Below are 22,920 nucleotides of genomic sequence, written 5' to 3' on the forward strand. Positions count from 1 at the left end.
ATAAAACAATACAAATAAAAAGGTGTTCACAGCAACGATTTTCAGTGATAAGAATCGTTTTCACCAATGAGACCTTGACCTTTGGGATCAGCTAGACTATAAAAGTTCCGTTGCTGGAATCAGTTCAAACACCATGTTCACAAAGCAGGAGTCAAAACGAATTTGATACCAAATGTTTGATGCAGAGGTATGGCAGTCAAAGTAGCAGTCAAAGATGACTGAGCCCCTTAAATGTTTTGACCGGCTTTCAAATTATACAATTAAAAAAAACCTCAAAATGGTGAAATAATTATTAGTCACGTAACTGTGAACAGATCAGGCCAAGGTTTGGGCTAAAATAAGATCACATTCTCTTAAAACATTCAGTGCTACTGAAAAGGAAAAACATTCAGTACTCCTGAAAAAGAGAAAAAAGACTTGAGCCGAGTTGCTTTGGAGCTACCAAGTCTTTCTCGTTAGCATTTCATACACTGATTGCACTTCACATTGCACCGCAAATCCTCTTAAGGCATGCGGTAGCATTTACTCTGTATCTGTGTGTGTGTGTTTGAGAGAGAGAGAGAGAGAGAGAGAGAGAGAGAGAGAGAGAGAGAGAGAGAGAGAGAGAGAGAGAGAGAGAGAGAGAGAGAGAGAGAGAGAGAGAGAGAGAGAGAGAGAGAGAGAGAGAGAGAGAGAGGTATTTGTAAGCCCAAAGGACTTGCTTATCTCACCAGTACATGCATCTTTGTCTCTCTGGAGCCTTGTGCTTTTCTAATTCTTAAAGAAGCAAAAACAAATAAAGTTGCACAAAAAAAAAAAACAAACCCACGATATGACACTGACAGTAACCCCCCCCCCCCCTGCTGATGGGATGCCAACACATTGTTCGTCCACTGATGCAACCATGTCATGGCCCAGAGGATGTTCACACACCTCCAGTAATGAACTAATGGTCAGGGCAACGTGGAATAGACACTATTCACATGTTCCAGGGGGACGCAGTGAATGCCTTGAGCATGTAACCAAAGAGAGGGATTGCACAGTCTCTGGCAACCATATGTTAATCTGTGTCTTACAGTACACCTATTGCTGCTGTGATCCAGAGTTGCAGACATAACTGACATTCACTGAACACATTAGGAAAGGGCAAATTCAAGCCATCACTGCAAATAAATAAATAAATAGATAGATAATCCAACGTGAAACTCATAGAAGATCAAAACTAAAGCCCCCAAAACCTGTTCGCTGATTAAGATAAGTCAAATCAAGGCCCCTATAGACAAAGTGCAAGGTAATTCTTACCTGCGTGTTTTTCCAACAGACTTCAGCTATACAGCACAGCAGCAATTCAACATTGACAGTGACTTCTAAACTGCATCAACACAAGACAGGACCGTTATACACATGCAAACATTTATACACATACAAACAACACCCACAATATACATGTTTGACATGGTAAGAAGAGCCAATAAAAAGACAAATGTCAATGAAATAAAGGGCCTTTAATATTTTCTGAAATAGTGGATCTTTTTCTTAAACCTACACCCCAAAATCAACAAAGATAATCTGCAATGAAATACCACAACCAAAACCCTCTTTTTAAATCAAAATGCCATGCCTCTTTTTCCCTCATGCTCAAAGCCCCACCCCCTTTGGGTTCAATGCTCGCCTCCCTAATTTTCAATGCCACACCTCCTTTAGGTTCAAAGCCCCGCCTCCATAATGTCCAGTGTCCCAACTGCTTCATATTCAACACCACCCTCCCTTATGTTTAATCAATAGTTGATCACATGTTCAGTGGGACAGATCTCATCCCCACTCTTCGCCATACTCATCCTCCTCAACCACTCACTCCTCACTCCACACTTAAGGTGACTATTTATCAAGCCCTGATTTCTTTGTGAACAGATTTCATATGTGTTTTCCCATATAAGGACTGGATGTGGCTAACTAGAATACAAGTTGTAGTATTTTGGTCGACTGTGCTTTTCAAAAGATTTTAAAAAGCTGTGTGTAGTGTTTGGCAAAAAGATTTACATTTCAAACCAGACTAAAAGGCAGGACATGTGTTTTTGTTTTTGCAGACATGGTTTAGAGATTTGGTGCATAGCTTTCCAGTTTTAGTCACTATGTCCCAATTTTCAGCTGTAGTATGTAAAGGATTGTGAAAATTTTGTTAATTTATTATCAGGCTACTGAAAATTGTTTTAATTTTTGATCAGGCTATATTAGCTCATAGGTTACACTGTAAGATCAGCATAATGTAATACATGAACAAGCAAAGCAACAGCTGGATGTCTTTCCCTGCATTACTGATGCCAGTGCATTTGACAGGTTTGTTACATGTGTTTTGTTTTTACTCCTGTTATTGCCCCCCCCCACGTCTACCAATTAAAATCTACTTATCCTATACATATACAAACAGCGCTCTCTTGTGGACACAGTAATAGCTAAACGCTTAAAGTAAAAAAAAAACTAAACAAAAAACCTGCGTGACTGCTAAAAATGAATAAAAGCTGATCCAGTTAGAATAGCCCGATTTGCATCATAATTTAGTAACTGGCTGCTACTCGTTAACTTATGAGTTGGGTCTGACTTTGTTTGTTTCTAGCATTCCTGAGCCAGATGTTGGGACGGCTGACGCAACACAGATCTTACTGGGGTAAAAGTCACGCGCGTAACTGAAAGGTGTTATTTATGGATCCTATTCTCGGGAAATATTAAGTTAAGTTAGTACTTGATGCGGAAAAAAGACTCAAAACTGGATGGAGTTGTATTGCTTTGTTGTATAGATGAATGTGTCCTAACCAAATAGAAGCCTCAACGTCGTTTATGTTTCTTTAGCTGTGGTGCGGTTGGGGTTACAGTCTGTCAGTCACAGTTCTATGGTTCGAAACCGACCGCAAGTGAAAGGATGCAGGATGGCTAACACTACATGGCACCAGACAGGTTGCTAATCAATGAATTCATGTTTCTAAATTAGTATACTGAATAACGTATAATTCTCCACCCCACTACATGATTAGTTGCAACCACCTATGAGGTAATGTGTTCAATTCTGGTAACAAATTCTCTCCATCTACTACTTACATGAAAAATAACAGTGCAACATTGCAATCATGGGATGCGTTAAAATAACTTAAACAAAACGTACACATTTTGGTACGTGCTTAAAGTCGATATATATGACACATAAGCGATCTGATTCCGAGAGAACTCATGAAATGAAAAAAACCCCGATGGGTTTACGAGGACAGAGAAAGGGGTGTTTTCTTATAATAATAAAAATTAAAACAACAACAAAAACGAACCCTTTTTTTCGGGTCTGGTTCGCAAAGGAAGTTGAGGGAAATATTTGACACGCTGACTATGAGCAAACCCGAGGGTGTGACCCCATGCGTTGCCAAAACAGGTTTTTGCAATATTTGCTGCAGATCAGAGGACACTTCTATCACCAAGCACCATAAGTCGTGTCATAGAACTGTTGCTAATTGTTTGTTTGTTTTTTTTAACGTCGTTGGAGAAGAAGAGGGGTTAAAACATTAAAAGAGCGTGAACAATATTTTGTTTGGATTTACCAGGCCGAATTGAATGCAATTTGAGTATAGTCATTTTTTTTTCATTTTCATTTTACTTGGTAGTCTCATAGTTTCATTAGTCAGGAGGACACGGTTAGCCAAGTATGACAAGCCAAAGCCGAATTTTGATAAAAGGAGGCAAAGTTGTAAATGAGGATTACTCTGAGATTGCTGACGTTTATATTGAAAATGGGGTTATACATGCAGTGGAGCCAGATCTAAAAGTTCCGGCTGGGACGCGAGTCGTCGATGCCAAGGGCAAACTACTGATGCCCGGAGGAATCGACACGCATACACATATGGAATTGGCATTTATGGGCACCGTGGCGGCAGACGACTTCTACACTGGTACAAAGGTAACAGTAACCTAATATCAGTTCCATTTTAGACCACCTCGGTGACGTCCGCAGGCAATGAAGAATTCAAGTGCGTAGACGCGCGCGGGTGTGCGCGCGCGCGTTTTGATACTGACAAATTTAGTTTCTCACAAATTTTACCGCCTCAGTTTTTAGATCCTTTTGTCAGATGTTTATATGGCATAGTGAAGCACAATTGTAAGCATTTTATAAGTTTAACTTTTTACTGACAAATACATCCAGTTTAAGCAAAGACTTAATATTCACAGTGTTGACCCTTCTTTTTTGGAATGCTGGATATCAGCTTCTGGGCAAAATCTTGACTGATGGCAACCTATTCTTGCCTAATCAGTGCTTGGAGTTTTTTTGTTCTTGTTTTGTTTTGTTTTTGTTTTTGTCCACCCTCTTTATGAGGGTTGGCCACAGATTCACAATGGGATAGAGATCTGGGGCGTTTCCGGGCTATGGACCCAAAATTTCGATGTTTTGTTCACTGAGCCACTTGGTTATCACTTTTGCCTTTTGACATAGTGTGCCATCATGCTGGAAAAAAAAACAAAAACATTGTTCATCATCAAATTGCTCCTGGATCGTTGGTAGAAGTTGCTCTTATAGGATGTTTTGATACTATTCCTTATTCATGGCAGTGTTCTTAGGCAACATTTTGAGGAAACCCACTCCCTTGGATGAGAAGCAACCCCACACATGAATGGTTTCAGGATGCCTCACTGTTGGCATGACACAGGACTCATGGAAGCACTCACCTCTTCTTCTCTGGACAATCATTTGTTCAGATGTCCCAAACAGTCCGAAGGGGACTTCATCAAAATAAATCGTCTTTTGGAGTCGGTCCTGGCGATTGCTTGACTTTCTTGGGCACCCTGAAGGCTTCTTCACTGCAATTGAACCTCTCTCCTAGGAGTTCTTGATGATTCGATAAATAGTTGAGTTAGGTAGTATCTTACAAGCAGTAATGTCATTACCTGTCACGCCCTTTTGATGCAATGCAATGATGACTGCATATATTTCCTTGAAGGTAACCATGTTTAACAGAAGAAAACTTCAAGCACCATCCCCCTTTTAAAGCAACCAGTCTACTCTTCTAATCAGCAATGCAGAGTGATATCAGCTGTCTTGTCCTCATTAACACTTTCTTCTGAGCAAAATTATGTTAGCATGCCATTCTGTGGCAGGAGTGAAATGCAGTGGCTGGAATGCAGTAATTTTTGTGATTACGTTCATTTTCATGGCAAGGAATGACTGCAATTAATTGCAATTCATCTAATCACTCTTCACAATCTAGAGTTAATGTAAATTGCCACCATAAAAACTGAAGCAGCAAACTTCGTGAAATCCAAAATGTGTGCTAGTCTCAAAACCTTTGGCCATGACTGTTATAATATTATAATAGTAAGCATTATCACCAACTATGTTCCTATGAAGTTCAGTGAAGCTGCTGTTACACAATAAATTTCTCATGAGTTCTCGGTGAGCCCAGACTGGCTTCCTGTGACACCTTCTTACTCTCTTCCCATCTCCACAGGCTGCATTAGCTGGCGGGACCACCATGATCCTGGACTTCTCCATCCCACAGAAGGGGGCTTCTCTCCTGGAGGCATACGAGAGATGGAGGAGCATAGCCGACCCCAAAGTCTGCTGCGACTACTCCCTTCATGTGGCCGTCACCTGGTGGAGCGATTGGGTAGGTTACCCCACAGCAAAACTCAGCAGCGTTTAAGGTTTTAAAGCTTCAAGATGAAAGCAGGTTAAATCTGTGCGATTACAACATGACCTTGTTCACGGATGAGATGGAACATCATTCTTTTTTTCTGTTATGTTTAATAATTCCTTTGATTATTAAAATTAGTTGTTGACATATTTTAGGTGAAGCAAGAGATGGAGACTCTGGTTGAAGAGAAAGGAGTGAACTCTTTCAAGATGTTCATGGCTTATAAAGACGTCTTCATGCTGAGTGACCAGGAACTCCATGCTGCATTCTCCCAGTGTAAGGACATCGGCGCGATTGCTCAGGTGCACGCAGAAAATGGAGACCTTATTGTTGAGGTCAGTAACATCATGCACCCACCCACCCACCCACAAACACACACACACACACACACACACACACACACACACACACACACACACACACACACACACACACACACACACATATATATATATATATATATATATATATATATATATATATATATATATATATATATATATATATATATCTATATATATATATATCTATCTCTTCTCAAGGTTATAAAATGGTTAACCCTAGACTGGCCTTTGGTTTCTGTGGATTGTTTGCCAGGGGTCATGACAGCCAGTGGCGAATAATTAACTTTTCGCTTCCCCGAACACAGCCAAGTCTAGCCACATCTAAACTCGGTGTCAAGCAGATTAAATAAAATTCCTGCCATTGGGATATGGGAATGAACAAGAAAGTGTTGCAGTACGAAAAAGGAAAGTGTACTTGAATGTTCATAATGTGATCACATAAGACCATAAAGAGACCGTGGGAGGCAAACAGTGCTCAGGTGGAGCAGAGGGTTTGCAGAGGGAGAGAACCAAACCCACTGCAGACCTCTCGCATGTCTTTTGACACCAGGGTGGACCTTCCTGCCCCGGTCATCACAGACCTGTGTCGGGAATGCCACGTGATTGGCAGAGCACGCTGCTCTTCATGGCTGAACTGTCACACGTGGCTCCTCGTGGGACGAATTTGAGCAAAGCCTGCCTGTACATGCCTGTGCATTCTTTAGTCATGAAACTCATGATGTTAGTCAGACATCAGACACGTGACAGAAAACGTTCGACAGGTGATGTTAGACAGATATCAGATGTTGGCAGAAACACGAAGTAAACGCCGAGCCACCGAACATCCCCATGCCACGTTCCAGACACAGAGCAGATGTATGTCCTGCCTCATGGCCAAGTCCATTTAGAGTATTCACAGAATGTTTCGGTCGAGGGCCATATACGTGTCTCTTATGGAGACAAACTACAAACTACAAACTACAAAGCTCAGGAAAACTAAAGTGCAAACCTCTGTGTTCATTTATATAGCCTGTAACACTCCTACTAGTAATATGGACATGTCAAGTTAAGTTTCTAAAAATAGTGAAGCCTCTGTTATTGGACAGCATTTTTCCAGTTTAAAAGACTAGCTCTTAAAATACAGACAAAAAGCTCTTAAAATATAGACAAACAAGACCATAGTTATGGTAGTTATGGAGTTTTTGTGTTTCATTATTTATGGATTTATACCAGCCATTTTTTGAAGACGTTATGGTAGTTTCTGTATTGCTTGTTTTACATGCCAGGCATTACATTAATAGTCTCTACCACTAGAGGGCACCAAATACAAATTTACCAAATGGGTAAACCGGTTGTTCTATCTTATGAGGAGCTGCCTTAAGTGGATTACGGGCAGTAATGTACATTATTTTGAAGCAGCAGTGATGTCACAGAGGTTTTACGGTGTTGACACTGTGATTTCATTTTATTTAAGTATTTCTTACAGTGTTTATTTGAATCCAGGCTCCTTGACTAAACACAGCTCAGAAAATTCACATATATTTCATGTAACTTCGTTCTGAATGATGTCGTAATATAATGCTGAAGACCCCATAGTTTGTTTTTCACAGAAGCACTTGTGGGCGGTGTGTGTTTAGGGTGCCAAGCGGATGCTGAAACTGGGCATCACGGGGCCCGAGGGACATGAGATGTGTCGACCTGAGGAGGTGGAGGCCGAGGCGACACAGCGCGCCATCACCATCGCCCACGCCGTCAACTGCCCACTCTATGTCGTTCACGTCATGAGCAAGTCAGCCGCCAGGGTTGTGGGAAACGCCCGGAGAAACGGTGGGTGGGCTCTGCACAAACCCAGGCCTCAGGGGTCACTGAGGGGTCACTTGGGGGTGCTTAAAAACATCACACAAAACAAATAAACTGGAAATGGTCCTTTGGATTCAAAACTTCAGCTGACTCCACGAAGCCAGATGTTTCAGGTATGACTGTAAAAGACTGGTGGCACTGAAATGTTTTACATGGGTTTAAGTGGCAGACTGAAGCCGACACTTTTTATAGCAAACGTTATGCCAGAAAGCAGTTAAACTGAACAAAGTAGCTGAAATTGGCTAATTAAAAGCAGTTCGCTTGAGGCAACTTTCTTTGTTGTTTCCTTGGGGACGAAGATGGACGGTCAGGGTTTGCTGTTAATTTAGATAACTCAAATTCAAATTTCTTGTTGCTATATTTCCTGTGTCCTCTAGCTTCTGCACTCTAATCGTGTGGTGTGGTCCCGGGTGTGTGCAGGGTGTGTTGTGTTCGGGGAGCCCATAGCAGCCGGCCTGGGCACTGATGGCACTCATTATTGGCACAAGGACTGGGCCCATGCAGCGGGTTTTGTCATGGGCCCACCACTGAGACCAGATCCCAGCACTCCTGGCTACCTGATGGACCTTCTCGCTAAGTAGTGTGGAACTTCCATACAGTGATTTCAATGTCATTGTTCTGAATAACCAGTTAATAAACATGCTTGCTTTCTCCACTGCAGTGATGATCTGACTGTGAGCGGCACAGACCACTGCACGTTTTCGGTGTGTCAGAAAGCTCTGGGCAAGGACGACTTCACCAAAATCCCCAACGGGGTGAATGGGGTGGAGGACCGGATGTCTGTCATATGGGAGAAGGGTGTGGTCAGTCTCTGGCTTTCTGGATTCTTAGTCTTCTTTTCACTCTTTTCCATTAAGCTCTCAAATGTCAGTGCCATGTAAGCCGCTTAAACCCAGTTATGCAAACCCCACCCCCACAGCATGACAGAATACAGTATGTTATGTATAATTTCCAGTACATGTCAAACAAAACTAAGAGCACACACACAATCATTTCTCAGAATTTCTATTCTTTTTTAAACTGTAGAATTGTCTTGTTTAGAGATATTGTGTAATTTAGCTAATGTGATAAATGCCGCATAGAGAAATACACTGTGTACATTTACCTGGTTGCAGTACATTCTCCAACTCCCACTTACTTATCTTACGTGTTCACTAGTCACATCCTTATTTCTATAAGGACATTAATTTTTAGGACATCTCAGCTGTATCAAGCAAACCGTTTCCCTTAACCATTTTAGTGCAATTTGAGCACATTTGAGTTATACCATGCGTACCGTTTCCCCTTCAGCTCACGGCAGTGGTGTAGAGCATAGGAAGTGCGTGCCTGCCGGGTAACCCGTGGGTCCGTCTCAGTTTTTGCCTACTCGACTGAAAGTGAAAACGCTGTGGCTTGATTTATGGAGCAGGAGAGGGACCTGCTTCTGGCAGTTTAGTCCATGTTGGACTCACTATGCGTGCGAAGGGTGATGCAACCCCTGGGACTTGGTGCAAAACACCCACAATGTTCATGTTTGCTTTCCCCAGCACAGTGGTAAAATGGACGAAAATCGATTTGTAGCCGTCACCAGCAGCAACGCGGCAAAAATCTTCAACCTTTATCCCCAGAAAGGGAGGATTGCCAAGGGCTCTGATGCAGACCTGGTCGTTTGGGATCCCAAAGCCACGAGGTAATGCAGTGCTGCTCTTCCCACACGAACGGATGTAGCTCCCTGCAGCCCATGTATTCGGGAATCTAACAGCAAAGCTCAGATTTGTCAACAACCTCAAATACCTGGGTTAATGCGATTAACAAAAAGTGAAGAGCAAGTAAGCAGAGCGCTCCACTATTAGAAGCCTATGTTTAAATATCTTGTGAGAGAGGTAACAAGAATGAATGCTTTATGTGGCTCTGTAATCTGAATGGATTATATAAGAGCTTTGAGATGAGACGATAGCTTTTTAAAAGTTTAATGTTATAGAACACTGCAATTATTTATTTATTTTTTTGCACTTTCTTATTTCCCACAGTTCTAAAGGTTTCACTTGAGAAAATGTTATGAGTAATGAGCTGGAATTATCTGTTAAAATTAAATAATATAGCACCGTCCCTTTCTCTTTTAAATAAAACACTGTAGTATGTGGAACGTAATTAATCATAGTTTAGACGTTGGCATGTCATCATACCGCTGTATTACGGTGCATCGGGCGTGCTGCGGTCGGCACTAATCTCACGCATTTACTACGATGTTGTCACTTGACGCAGAGTAGGATTCTGCGGATCGGGTGAAACTGTCGAAGCATAAATGGCAGCGCATGTAGCGCCTGCAACCAAACGTGCAAAAAAACAAAAAAACAAAAACCCAAAAAAAAAAACCAGCGCAAAGTGCAGTTGGATCATCCTCGCGATACAAGAACGCGAGCACGCGCAGACGAGCGCGCGCACAGCTTGACACGAGGCCACGTGTCTTACGTAAGTCGGTTTTGTTTTTTTGCTCCCCATCCCTAGAATCTGGGCTAGTTCCCGCAGGGCCGATAACTGAGCGAGGGTCGGCGCGCTGAGAGGAAGATATGAAACTGAACAAGAACACGCTAATAACGCGCGGCGAGCGCAGTAAGTGCAGGCCTGGATAAGGACAGAAATGAATTGATTCCTTTTTAATTAAAGGATGCATTTATGATGATCAGCAACCGAAAGGATGTTGATTGTTTATATGCGTAAAGAAATTAAAGTTTTAACGGTTTGCCCAAACGAATCGCTTCCCACTGCTGTAAAAACGTACATTCACCTTCTTTATTAGTAACAACTAACTGAAAGATATACTGAAACTGTACACATATAAGAGGTTTCTTTAAAATATGTGTACAATAAGGTGACTCATGATCGTGCATTTCCAGATAATGCGGCTATCAGCTTTCCAGCTTTTCCGAGTTCCAAGTATGAGCCACGGTTCTTAAAATTCACCCAGGCTCTGTTGTTAATCAAGCTTCAAAAACAAAGACAGCTATGATTGCAACAGCAGCAACAACACCCCTGGTTTCGAAAGGGTTGCATATTTCAAACACGTGTTATTTTATGAGGCAAAACGTGTTCTGTCATTTACATATAAATGATCTTATTTGTCGTCACGACGGACATACGCCTGTTTTCCGTCGCGGCAAAGATTCTGAGACGCTTTGCGCAACGCATAATAGCAACATTTTTGTGGGTTGCTCTTTTTTGTTCGTTGCTCTGGATAGCGCCGTCTGGCAAATGACTAAAAATAAATACAAAGCACTTCTGCTTACCTATTTAATTTCCGCAAAACGGGCCGCTTCCAGCATCTAGCACAGATTCGGGTAAAATCGACTGGATGAATAATGTGTCTTTGTGATTCAATATGTAACAGTAACGTGGAAGTGTAGGTTATATGACTAATATATGGCTAAACAAGGTATGCCTACAACATAGCTCTGGCTTTATCCAGTCAGTCATGATAAGTTTTAACAAAGCACCAAAGCTTAAAACTGCACTTGTTTCTTTGTTATGAGTTGTTAACTCATTCGTACAAACCAGATCATGCAGGGAAGAAAACAGTTCCTTAGCTAGATGCTCACCGAACTGAAAACCACAGCCATAATCCACCTGTCTCTTCATTCATACACTGTTGTATCTTCTTGTATGCTGTGCAGGTTGATTTCGGCAAAGACCCACCACCAGGCTGTGGACTACAACATCTTCGAGGGTATGGTGTGCCACGGGGTTCCACTGCTGACCATCTCCAGAGGGATGGTGGTGTATGAAGGGGGCCGCGTGATGGCCCAGCCAGGTCAGGGCCGGTTTATACCACGCAAGCCCTACGCTGACATGGTGTATAAGAGGATCAGGCAGAGGGAGGAGGTAGGTTTGCCTGATACTGCCCATCACGACTGCATTCCTCATCACTGAACTTAACGGTGCTGTATTATTGGATATAACAGAACCGGAAGGCATACTTTAATTTAAAAAAAACTGTGGCACCAGGTTGACTTCTCGGTCAAAGGGCATCTTGCGGTACATTTGTATTTTCTATGTTTATATTTCAGGTGAGGAAGCCTAGCGCAGTGGCGAGGAATCCCTACGATGGTGAGATCATATCTTTGGCATAAAATGGATTTTAAATTAGAGGGAAGAGCATGGAATTCTTTAGGCTTAGGAAGAGCAATCTGAGCATGGAAATCTGCAGATTAACCAGCCATCATAGTTTACCAGTCAGCCCAATCTTATGTTTTGCTGGGTGAGAATTCACTTTCAGATTTTAAGTGGTGTTAAGGTACACTTCAGCCTTCAAACTGTTCTTTTGTGTGCACATTGAGCACAAATCCTATCAAATGCACATTTTAGATGGGTCAAGGACAGATTTTGCAGTACAGAATGTATGAGAATATTTTGAAAATGAACACTCTTTAAATAACTCATAGACCTGATTACACAGACCATAACTGAACTTTGCCAGTGTATTTCTAATAAAAATTGTATATCAGTTTCACCTTTTTTGTTTTATTGATTGAATAAATATACATAAAGCATGTTAAATATGATGTAAGAGACACAATGTTATGTTTGCTGCATGGACAAGATACCCATATATATATATATACACACACACACACACACACACACACACACACACACACACACACACACACACACACACACACACACACACACACACACACACACACATTTAGCCTTAGAGTTCACCACCCCCATAACTCACATAACATCAGTACAAGTTACATGTGTTTCACCAAAAATATACAAGATAAAGATTTTTGGACACTTCAAGTCTGTAAGATAAAAGAGACACAAAAACAGTAGAATTCAGCTGAAAACAAACTTCATGGAATTTTCTTCATGTTGTGTTTCTGATGACAATAAAATGGGGAACCAAAACCTGAGCTGGAGAAAACCAGAAGACAAAAATCTAATTGATTAAAAGAGATAAACTCCTCCCCGGCAGACTTAAGAGAATCCAGGGCCAATTATTTGAAAATTGTTCAGATTTTTACATGAATAAATTTCCTATGTTTCTGAAAGCACTAAACTTCCCTGTGCATTGCAAACCAGAAGCCAAATGACTTGCGCATCTTTGAGAAAACATGTTCCAGATTCTGTGGTGAATGAACCAGATTCTGTGTTCATTATAAAGCAAAGAAGTAAGAAAACAAACCTGAGTCACAAATGATTTCAGGCTTGGTTGTATAGTCTGGACCTTCCACTTGGACCTCCTGCTCAGGATCTTTGCATGAAGCGCTGCAATCCTCTCCTCAGCAACATCAGCAAAGAATTGTTCAGACACCAGGACCCTCAGCTGGTCAAGCTTTGAAGATACCACAACCAAAAGAACCAGCAAGGCGAGAATGCCTGACAGTGGCATGAGTGATTTGTACAGCCACAGTTCTGGGGCTGGTAAACACTTCTTTTCAAAGATGAACACATCATAGGAAAAGTTGTACACCTTTTGGTCTTCATTGAAGCCAACACCTGCAACAAGTATTTCCTTCTGTCCCAGCAAGAATGGGCAGGAGGCAAAAAAGGAAACTGTCAGAAAACCAAAACTGTAGAACAGTGGGAACTAGTGCTGACTTGAATGTTCTCAGGACTGAGAGAACCAGTGTCCATTTGAATAACTAAATGATGAAATACAATGAAGTTGGCATTGATTGCCGTTTGCATGGGTTGGTTTTTACCTTCTCATTTAGCACCACAGGGACATGAAGGGGTTGCAGCTCCTCCAGTTGCCTTCTAAGAATGGTGATGATCCAGTACAGCAGAGCATCCACTCCTATGAAGAACATCCAGGTCATACTGTGGGTTACGATCGGGAAACTAAATTTTAGCATGGTTTTTGCCTCCCTCCTCGTGAACCTAGCTGACGGAACCATGATGTAACGTTCTGACTCCTTCCGGCTGAGCGGGAAGACGGAGGGCTTCCCCAGCAGTCGCTGTTCTTCATCGTACTTCAGAAAGTTTCGGGTGATGAAGATGTTGTGCTCTCTGTCAGAACGAAACCTTCTCAGATACAGGGCCGTGAAGACGAAGAGCAGCAGAATGCCCAAGGCTGGAGACACTATCTTTGCCACTGAGGAAGCTGTATCGATGGCCACCAGCACATTCTCGGTGGTCTTGTTCAGCGTCCTTTCAGCTTCAGCTATTTTATCTTTGAAGTTCTGCGAGTGCACAGTTGGTGTAAGTGTGAAGCTTGTGTAGTACCTGCCAAAAACATTCGGCTTCTCTTTGATGGCTTGCATAAGTTGGCTCGCTACACATTTTAACAATTGGATGTAATTGCTAAGTGGAGAAACGTCGACATCCAGCAACTTTTCCTCCATAGTGCACAAGAGACTCTTCGCCAGTCCCCTGAGGTTCCTCAGTGAGTTCTGAATGTTCAAGAAGACAATTGCCGTCGTCCCAGCCGTGATGAGCAGATTCCTGCCCTCCTTCAAACTGATGGAGATCAGCAACAGAATCCCGAAACAGCGGGCTCTCAGAGAAAAGCACGTGGCCAGCGTCACGCAGAGCCAGAGCACACCAGTGACAGGGACAGAGACCTCGAAGCCATAGAGAAAGGGCACATGGAGAGCAAGGAGGAGAAGCAAAGCCAGCATGAGGCTGGTGATCAGACAGGAGATGAGCAGAAGAGCCCTCTCCATGCAGCTCAGCCTGCTCATGGCTGTGTCTGAGGTGCAAGCGTCGGGCAAAAGCTTACACAGGCTCGCTTGGAAGTTTGACCCCATCGCTTGCAAGCTGTCTGAAACATCATGGAGAAAGCTAAGGTGAAATACCAACACCAGCATTTTTCAAGCTGCAGCTAGAACATACTTCTGTTGCACATGCTGATTATTGTACACAATGTACAGAATGCAGATCTTCAGATACATCATTAAATAAGGCCGTTAAACGCCATTAGCTGGAGTGTCACTGCAGTCTAACTCTGAATTCAATCTGTCAGCCCTCCAAGCTCCATCCCTTGAGCTACTGAACAACACAATAAAACAATAACTCTGCAATGTCAACGGAGTCAACTAATACCCAGCATGCTCTTTTTCCCAAATTAACAATGCAAGAGTCTTATTTTCACTATATTTTCACCTTTCCAAAGATATTTGAATTTTTCACCTACCCTGAATTCATACGCAGATCTAGGTACCGTTGCAACTCTGAATAGTCTGGTCTTAAGAGGAAGCATCGTGTTTCCTCTTTTTTTATTAGAGATTTTATTTAGTCAGAGCTACGTTTTTTCACAACTTCCATGAAATGACTCAGAAGCTGGAGCCACAACCACAGAGACAAAGTGAAGAAAGATTGAGTGACACACTGATACAGTCCCAAACTGGACTAAAATTCACAAAACATGTAATTTTAGATAGAATTTTAGATAGATGTTTTAGACGTTTTAGATAGGATGAATTACTTATATTTGAGTGTCAAAAAAATTATATTTGAGTGTCACCATTTTTTGTTGGTCTGCTTTGGGTATTCAGGTAAATGTTGCAGGACACTTCACCATTGCTGAATTCTACTACCCATCCCAATAGAGTTCATATACAATGAAATCTTATGGTTCATACTAATGGTAGTAGGTGCACTAAACCTAACCTTAACCCCAACACCAACCCCAGTGCTTGACTAAACCTAACCATAATCCCAACACCAACCCCAGTACTTGACTAAACCCAACCATCACCCCAACACCAACCTCAGTACTTGACTAAACCTAACCATAATCCCAACACCAACCCCAGTACTTGACTAAACCCAACCATAACCCCAACACCAACGCCAGTACTTGACTAAACCCAACCATCACCCCAACACCAACCCCAGTACTTGACTAAACCTAACCATAATCCCAACACCAACCCCAGTACTTGACTAAACCCAACCATAACCCCAACACCAACGCCAGTACTTGACTAAACCCAACCATCACCCCAACACCAACCCCAGTACTTGACTAAACCTAACCATAATCCCAACACCAACCCCAGTACTTGACTAAACCCAACCATAACCCCAACACCAACCCCAGTACTTGACTAAACCTAACCATAACCCCAACACCAACCCCAGTACTTGACTAAACCCAACCATAACCCCAACACCAACCCCAGTACTTGGTCTGTCTACTCCTCACATCATTGTGAATGTATGTTCAGTTATATTTGTTTGTTAAGTTCTTGCCTGACTGTTTGCAACTACTGCAAATAATTAGTATGTAATGTGCTAAGTGTTTAATTATATGGTATTCTTATTAGTAACACTAGTTAGACAGCTACCCCCTAATTCCACTAATAATACGTGCTTCCCTGGACTTGCATGGCCAGTACTTACAGAAGCCTCAAACGCACAAGTTCAGTGTGGTATCCATTTTTTATTGTTTAATTTGAAAAATAACTTACATAAATCTCTGTACTCAACCATACTTGACCAAGACATAGCCTTGGTATGAACACATTGCACCAGAAAAAAATGAGAAGGCATTCAAAAGGGTGTACAACATGTCTCTGTCATCAGGTGAGACATTATCCCAATTCCGCAAGGTGTTCTCTATAGATGGATGTTTGTTTTTTCATCCAAATTCCATGACTTATGACACCTAATATTGAAATCTGAGGAAATCTACATATACCATGTTGCAGAAAAAAAGCTATTAAATGAACACCAAAATATAATTCAACTTACATGGAAGAGGAATAATGTCTCCATAGAGTTCTATTCAGACATTATAACAATAAGAGTCATCTACTTCCCAGATATGAGAAGTTTTGATAATTACTAAAAATAGAAAATAAAAAATTAACTGGTCTTGGCTTGTAAATAAACTAACAAAAATATATTAAATGAACTTTCTGAAAATTAAGTGAGAAAACTAAAGTCTATAAATTCATGTCATGTGGCAAATTCCCAAATCATGCAACCCTACTCATCAACTGAGCTCCAGTAGTGCGATGTTTGTGCATCTGCACTGCCCAATACTGCACAATAGTCGGTGAGATGCAGATTCTACTCTTACAAATCCAAGTTGGGATCTTTTTTTTCTGGAATATTGGTGGGAGGGGGGTATTCCTCTAAACTATTTCTAACAGGATACAAATTTTCCCATTGCAATATTTTTTTTTCCAAATAATTTTAAAGAACTGCCAACAAAATGTGACATTATTGGGTGGAATGTTTCATTCAAAATTGTAGTGTGGAAGTCTGCCACAGTACAGCCAAATTCTCTAAAAATTTAATTCAGGGTAAGGGATGAAACTAACATAGTTGACATGCACTGTACAAGAAACTGCAAAAATGTTATTCTTTTTTTCTTCTTCCAACTATCATCTTTATCAAAACATGCTGTGTTCTGCACGGTGTGCCCGAGGCATGTCGCAGTAAATTCTTTTCAACATGCTTGTTAAAACCAACTGAACCTAAATGAGGTGCGAACGAATAGAACACAAGACTGCAGGATCACCAGAAAGACACAAGGGTGGGCGGAGCTAATCTGATGACAGCAGCAATGGAAAGTACAACAGCCACCCTGGGACAAAAGAGACGGAAAAATAAAGGAACGTGTACAATTTGCACATTATCTTTATAAGGCTTCTACCTTAACAGTGAAATAAATGATCATTTAAAAATGTTTTCTTTACCTTCTTTTCTACATGAACAGGACTTTCTGGAAATAAATCTTTAATTTCTTTAACTTCTCCAAGTTCTCGGTTTGTATGTGTTGTAAAAATACAGTTTAGACCAAGGAATGTTCTTCAGGATGATAAAACAGGGTTTCCCTTTTTTGAATCACAGCATTGCATTCAATCTCCATGAAAACCATGCACTAGTGAAATTTATCTTAAAAATAATACAAATTGTTGAAAACGGCTGCGCTCTGTTTCTTTTTCTTCAGCTTTTTTTTGCAGGTTGCAGTCAAGAAAATAATTATTTATTTAAGTTCAGCTAAACATGAGTCCATGCAAAAAAAAAAGAAAAAAAAAGAAAAAAAAAATTTAAATAAAAAAACAAATATTAAAAACCAAAGGAAGAAAAAAAAAAGAGAAAAAGTCCCCATTTAAATTTCATACACGACCACCAGAGAAATCATTCTACTCGATGTTCAAAGTTCATCCTGACGATTTCGAATCGTCACTTCTCGGTACACGAAGGCCTTTCTCTGTATTGCATTTAAAAATCTAGAAACAGTCTCACTTCTTCTCAGCTAGAGTGTGTGCATATCGGGAGGGCAGGTGACTGACGACTGCGACAGCGCGTGTTTCGGGATCTCCATGTGCCTCTCTGGGTCGGTTGGCATGGCATGACCCCAGGCACTGAGAACAAACACTGTTAGCCCATTCATATACAAATACATCAGCATTAAAACAAACAATGAACCAAATGCGGAGGAAAAAGAAATCTTGAAGATTGAAACTGTTTTTTTTTGTTTGTTTGTTTGTTTGTTTGTTTGTTTGTTTTAAAAAGCAGGGCTACTGTTGAACTCAGTGACTGGTTCCTAGTTCAAACCCTCACCCGATGGCTTCGAGCAGGACTAAACACGAGTCCGTTTCCAGCTTCATCTGCCTGTCCCCCGTCTGTAGGGGCAATCTTCATGCACGATGTGTGCAAGATTTCAGGTTATATTTATTTACTTATTATTATTATTATTTTTATTATTATTATTATCTTTTTTTTTTTTTTTTGCGAGCAAACACAGGACCGCTTTTTATTTTCACCCCTAAGAGACAAGCTCAGAAGACACGACACCAAGCATGCAGTGTGTTACGGGGGGGCAGGGGTGTGATCCGCCGCCAATCTCAAAGTCCCGCCCACTTGCTGCTACAACAACGCTACCGCTCAGCTCACCGCTATGAGCGGCCAAATGGCCCGGACCCGCTGTCCAGAGACGACTGGGAAGCTCTTCTGGTCAATGGGGCCAATGTTGGGTCCACCAATGAGGAAGGAGGAAAGAGCTTGAACCAGCCAATCACCATGTTGGACAAGTCCAGCTCGTCTAAAAGTATCTGGACGGCTCCCATAAAAGATTTATGGTCCATGCGCCCATAGTCCCCCCACACAATGATCTGTTGGGGCAGAAAGACAAAGAACAAAGGGCTTTTGATACTTAACAAGTTATCATTATGGAAAAGACATCTGGACAAAGTGGACCAAACAGGACACCAACAGCATCCAGGGTAACCTTTCTGGGGTAGTTTTCCTGGATTGGACCCCCAGGATGGAGATGTGGCTCACCTGTAAGACCTTCCCTCCTGGACTCTCTTCAAATGACAGCTGCTGCTGGTACAGAGGGTCCAGGGTTTTGCGTGCCACCTTCGTTTTCTTCTTGGCTATGCAGGCTCCGTTCTCCAGAAGATAGACCTTCACGTAAGGGGCTGGACGGGAGCAAATGGGTTTGGTGGGATTTAGCTAAAGATGGGTTTTTTCAGGACATCGTCGGTCTCATCGGTGCATTCAGCTCTTACCTGGCAGTGATTTGGACCCTGGTTTTCCTACAAGGCCTCTGGCCCGAATGACCTCCACTTCCAGAGCTCCTTTCTTCTCCACCATTCCGATCTGAATGTCACCTGAACGTGGCAAGAAGGAATCCGGAATAAAAAAGTTACACAGCTGTCATGCTATTACTACGAATATCATTTTACTGTGGGGCTTTCATCAGTGCAGAATTCTGCTCTTGGAGCACTAAGTGTATAGAAAGTGACACGACAAAGCTGGTATCTTTAAATAAAGGGCTTTATTTCTGGCACTTACCCATAGGAGGTGTGGCCAAAGTCTGCCGGCCCACAAGCTGGGCGGGGCCTAGTCCATCCAGGAAGTCACTGAACTGGCTGTCTGAAGACAGTCGCACGCCAGGGAAGATAAGGCTGCAACAGAGACAACTTTGGTTGCTAAGACTCTTGAGTAAACATACTTGTGAACATACTGAAGAGATGGGACCTGTGTTTTTTTTGAGAGTATGTTTGGGTGTGTGTGTGTGTGTGTGTGTGTGTGTGTGTGTGTGTGTGTGTGTGTGTGTGTGTGTACTACTTACTTTCCCTCAGAGCTGAAGCTGTTCATGCTTCCGTCGGTGGACTCGCGGCTGGCCTGCCGGGTCATCCTGTTCCTCATCTCCACAGCCAGACCCGTCTCCGTGCTCCGCTGAACCGTACTGCGTAGTTTCTTTCCCCCTGCTTCTGTCGAGAAACGGAGGAAGAGCGAGCGAGCGGGTTAGTCCTGGTGGAGAGCATCTGTTGCGCACCTCTGAGATCCAGGAAGGGGCACCATGAGCTCAGAGAATAGTTTGTTGCTACCATACACAGCCAACAGCCAACACTAGCAAAGCCCCATACCAAAAAAACCACTGCGACTCAGCAGTCACCGGGTTGCAGTTGGGTTATACCAAGCACAGAATAACAAACAGTCCCACAGAAGAAGCAAACTAAAGAGAAGAACACAATGTTCTGCAGTGACTTTATGTCCAATACAGGATGTGACACATTCCTCTGTGTCTCACACACACACACACACACACACACACACACACACACACACACACACACACACACACACACACACAGGATCAGCTTGTCTGGCAGCCCTGGGCTGATGTGGATGACAGAAGACTTGCTGCCTGCACTCTGGAAGTCCCAGGTACTCAGTGCCTTCCTGCAGACCTGCACGCACACAGCTTCCTGATACACCCTCTGCCACCGTACCAGCTCATCACGCCTGGCAGGCATTCCTGCTCTGGGTCATGGCACCAGGCATCCAGCAGCGGCAGCTCAGAGGCGGAGAAATTTACCTTCTTAAAGATCTCCCTCCTGGAGCTTGTCATGATATGATTGCACCTCACGCAAATTCACAGATGGCACCATTTCAGCCATTTGATAACTCCCTTCTGACATTCCAGTTTTTTTCAAAGAATCATTTAGCTGAGAAGGCAATGCAGGCCGCCTGACTAATCACATCCCACCAAAGAGATGCACACAGTGATCATAACCAGCATGCAACCTTGCTGGCATCTTACTCATGTCGCGATGAAAATGTGAGACATTTGGGTGGTGTTTCGCGAGTACGCCAAGCGGCAGCTGGAGGAGGATTGAAGGACAGAATGTCCTTCATGTATCCTTCGTATTTCGAAATTCAGACTAATCCCAGGTGCAAAGCATTTACGCATACTGATCAGCTCCCTCTCCCTCTCCTGATGTGGACCTAAGTGCTGCAGGATAAATACATTTGAAATAATACATTCTAAATAAATACATTAATAGGTATAAAAGTTGAAAAAAAATGTAATATTTTGTGGCAGTCACATCAGCATTTCTCCTGTTCGGTGAACGTCTGTCTGATGACTAATAGAGGTTTAATATGAACTACCCATCCCCAGGAGACATAAACAGTCTACTGTCATAAACATAAACAAACCTGTTATTTTAGCCTGAGCTTTTTGTTAGGGTTTGTAACAGAGACCAGCTTTAACATGTGCTTAAGTGAAAATGTAGCTCTGTTATTATAAAAAGGGAACAGACAGATAAATATTTTAACAGCAGATGTATTGCGACAGTCTGGTCTCAGATAGTCGGGATTCCATTGCAATCACACACACACACACACACACACACAGACATGTAGACAAAGGCTTGCAGACACAGACAGACACACACACTCACTCCTTGCTTGTAATTTTGCAAAATCCATCTCAAGTCCGAGGTGCTAAGCCCAAAACAATTAGGACATGTACACTGTCTACCCTACCCCACCAGTGTCCCACAGTGTCCACCCCCTACCCCACCAGTGTCCCACAATGTCCACCCCCTACCCCACCAGTGTCCCACAATGTCCACCCCCTACCCCACCAGTGTCCCACAATGTCCACCCCCTACCCCACCAGTGTCCCACAATGTCCACCCCCTACCCCACCAGTGTCCCACAATGTCCGTCCACTACCTCACCAATGTCTGCCAATATTCGTCCACTACCCTACCAATGTCCCTCACTGTCCACCCACTACCCCACCAGTGTCCCAAAATGTCTGTCCACTACCTCACCAGCGTTTGCCAATGTCCATCCACTACCTTATCAGTGTCCCACACTGTCCACCCACTACCCAGTGTCCAACAATGTCCATCCACCACCCCACCACTGTCCAACAATGTCCATCCACCACCCCACCAGTGTCCCACAGTGTCCGCCCACTACCCCACCAGTGTCCCACAATGTCCACCCACTACCCCACCAGTGTCCCACAGTGTCCGTCCACTAACCCACCAGTGTCCCATATTGTCCACAGACTGACCCTTCGGTGATGCCAGAGTCACAATCAAAGCCTCAGTGCATTCTGGGTTAATCAGCCCTCAGTAACGAGATCTAATTACCTCAGAAAGATAACCATTTCTAATCGGCATCTACAGAAGGAAATGCCTGTCGGCTGCCTCTTCCTAATGATGACTCCATCATTCATTACATCTGACCGGGCTGGATGATGCTTTGATGGCTGCAGAGGGAGTATGGGAAGTGGCGACATCGTTTGTTACCGAGATAATCGGAGATTCAAGACCTGATTTGGAGAGCTCTGGAACAGCCTGGTCTTTAAGATTTTTTAGATTAGGATTCTCCCTTCACATCTTGTTTAAACAAGGTTAAAAATGCTATTTCAACTAATGTCCGGGAGATTATTAGCCCTCCGATATAGTAATAATGCCAAGAAGCTGGGAGAGAGAGAGAGAGTGAGTGAGAGTGAGAGTGAGAGAGAGAGTGTATGTTAAAAGCTTCAAGGTCAGAATACTTGCACGCTCTTTCGATACTAGCCACTGCACCATCATCTTCATCGTTATAAGCATAAAACACATTTCATTCATATGAACATCAAAGGTACATTTAATCACATAGAATTATAATTAGTAGCACATGGTGACATGGGGACCATAATTCCTGCAACACAACACTGTTGTCTTGCACACTAAGGGCTGCAGAGGCTGCAAGCCCAGCAAGACACTGCAAACAATCTGTTGGTCTACAAAACTGGGCTTTTTTTCATACCGAAAGTGCACCATCACTTGGAGTAAATCACACCAAAAGGCATCTACATTTTTACATCCAACTAAAGCGCAATGCACGAA

The 22,920-nt window shown here is 42.6% G+C and overlaps 3 protein-coding genes across 10 annotated transcripts in view; 1 reads left to right on the forward strand and 2 right to left on the reverse strand.

Moving 5' to 3' along the window:
* The first annotated feature begins 3,331 nt into the window (after positions 1 to 3,331).
* Positions 3,332 to 18,378, forward strand: dpys (dihydropyrimidinase). 2 transcript variants are annotated; one of them, XM_035526601.1, is made up of 10 exons: positions 3,332 to 3,916; positions 5,460 to 5,618; positions 5,801 to 5,980; positions 7,606 to 7,795; positions 8,249 to 8,405; positions 8,490 to 8,631; positions 9,355 to 9,497; positions 11,479 to 11,686; positions 11,872 to 11,911; positions 18,293 to 18,378. In XM_035526601.1, exons 1-10 carry the CDS (start codon positions 3,665 to 3,667, stop codon positions 18,322 to 18,324), a joined length of 1,503 nt encoding a protein of 500 aa, XP_035382494.1. In that variant the 5' UTR covers positions 3,332 to 3,664; the 3' UTR covers positions 18,325 to 18,378. The 2 variants fall into 2 exon arrangements, with proteins under 2 accessions (XP_035382494.1, XP_035382495.1); XM_035526602.1 differs by lacking the exon at positions 18,293 to 18,378 and having other exon boundaries at positions 3,333 to 3,916; positions 11,872 to 12,314.
* Positions 12,478 to 15,047, reverse strand: LOC113577068 (dendritic cell-specific transmembrane protein). Its single transcript, XM_027009527.2, has 4 exons — positions 14,952 to 15,047; positions 13,519 to 14,579; positions 12,999 to 13,331; positions 12,478 to 12,727 (listed from the first exon to the last, which is right to left on the reverse strand). The coding sequence occupies exons 2-4, from the start codon at positions 14,563 to 14,565 to the stop codon at positions 12,650 to 12,652; spliced, it is 1,458 nt and encodes a 485-aa protein (XP_026865328.2). The 5' UTR covers positions 14,566 to 14,579; positions 14,952 to 15,047; the 3' UTR covers positions 12,478 to 12,649.
* The window catches only part of rims2a (regulating synaptic membrane exocytosis 2a), a 72,351-nt gene continuing 65,613 nt past the window's right edge, over positions 16,183 to 22,920 (reverse strand). For 6 of the 7 annotated variants that reach the window (XM_035526597.1, XM_035526596.1, XM_027009477.2 and 3 more), the window contains 5 exons: positions 19,854 to 19,995; positions 19,574 to 19,686; positions 19,288 to 19,389; positions 19,058 to 19,197; positions 16,183 to 18,888 (listed from right to left, as the gene is read on the reverse strand). In XM_035526597.1, the coding sequence (XP_035382490.1) occupies positions 18,673 to 18,888; positions 19,058 to 19,197; positions 19,288 to 19,389; positions 19,574 to 19,686; positions 19,854 to 19,995 (713 nt within the window). In that variant the 3' untranslated portion in view covers positions 16,183 to 18,672. The remainder of the gene's footprint in view (positions 18,889 to 19,057; positions 19,198 to 19,287; positions 19,390 to 19,573; positions 19,687 to 19,853; positions 19,996 to 22,920) is intronic. The other variant, XM_027009479.2, reaches the window with a different exon arrangement.

This window comes from Electrophorus electricus, chromosome 5 (assembly GCF_013358815.1).
Source record: "Electrophorus electricus isolate fEleEle1 chromosome 5, fEleEle1.pri, whole genome shotgun sequence".
Taxonomy (NCBI): Eukaryota; Metazoa; Chordata; class Actinopteri; order Gymnotiformes; family Gymnotidae; genus Electrophorus; species Electrophorus electricus.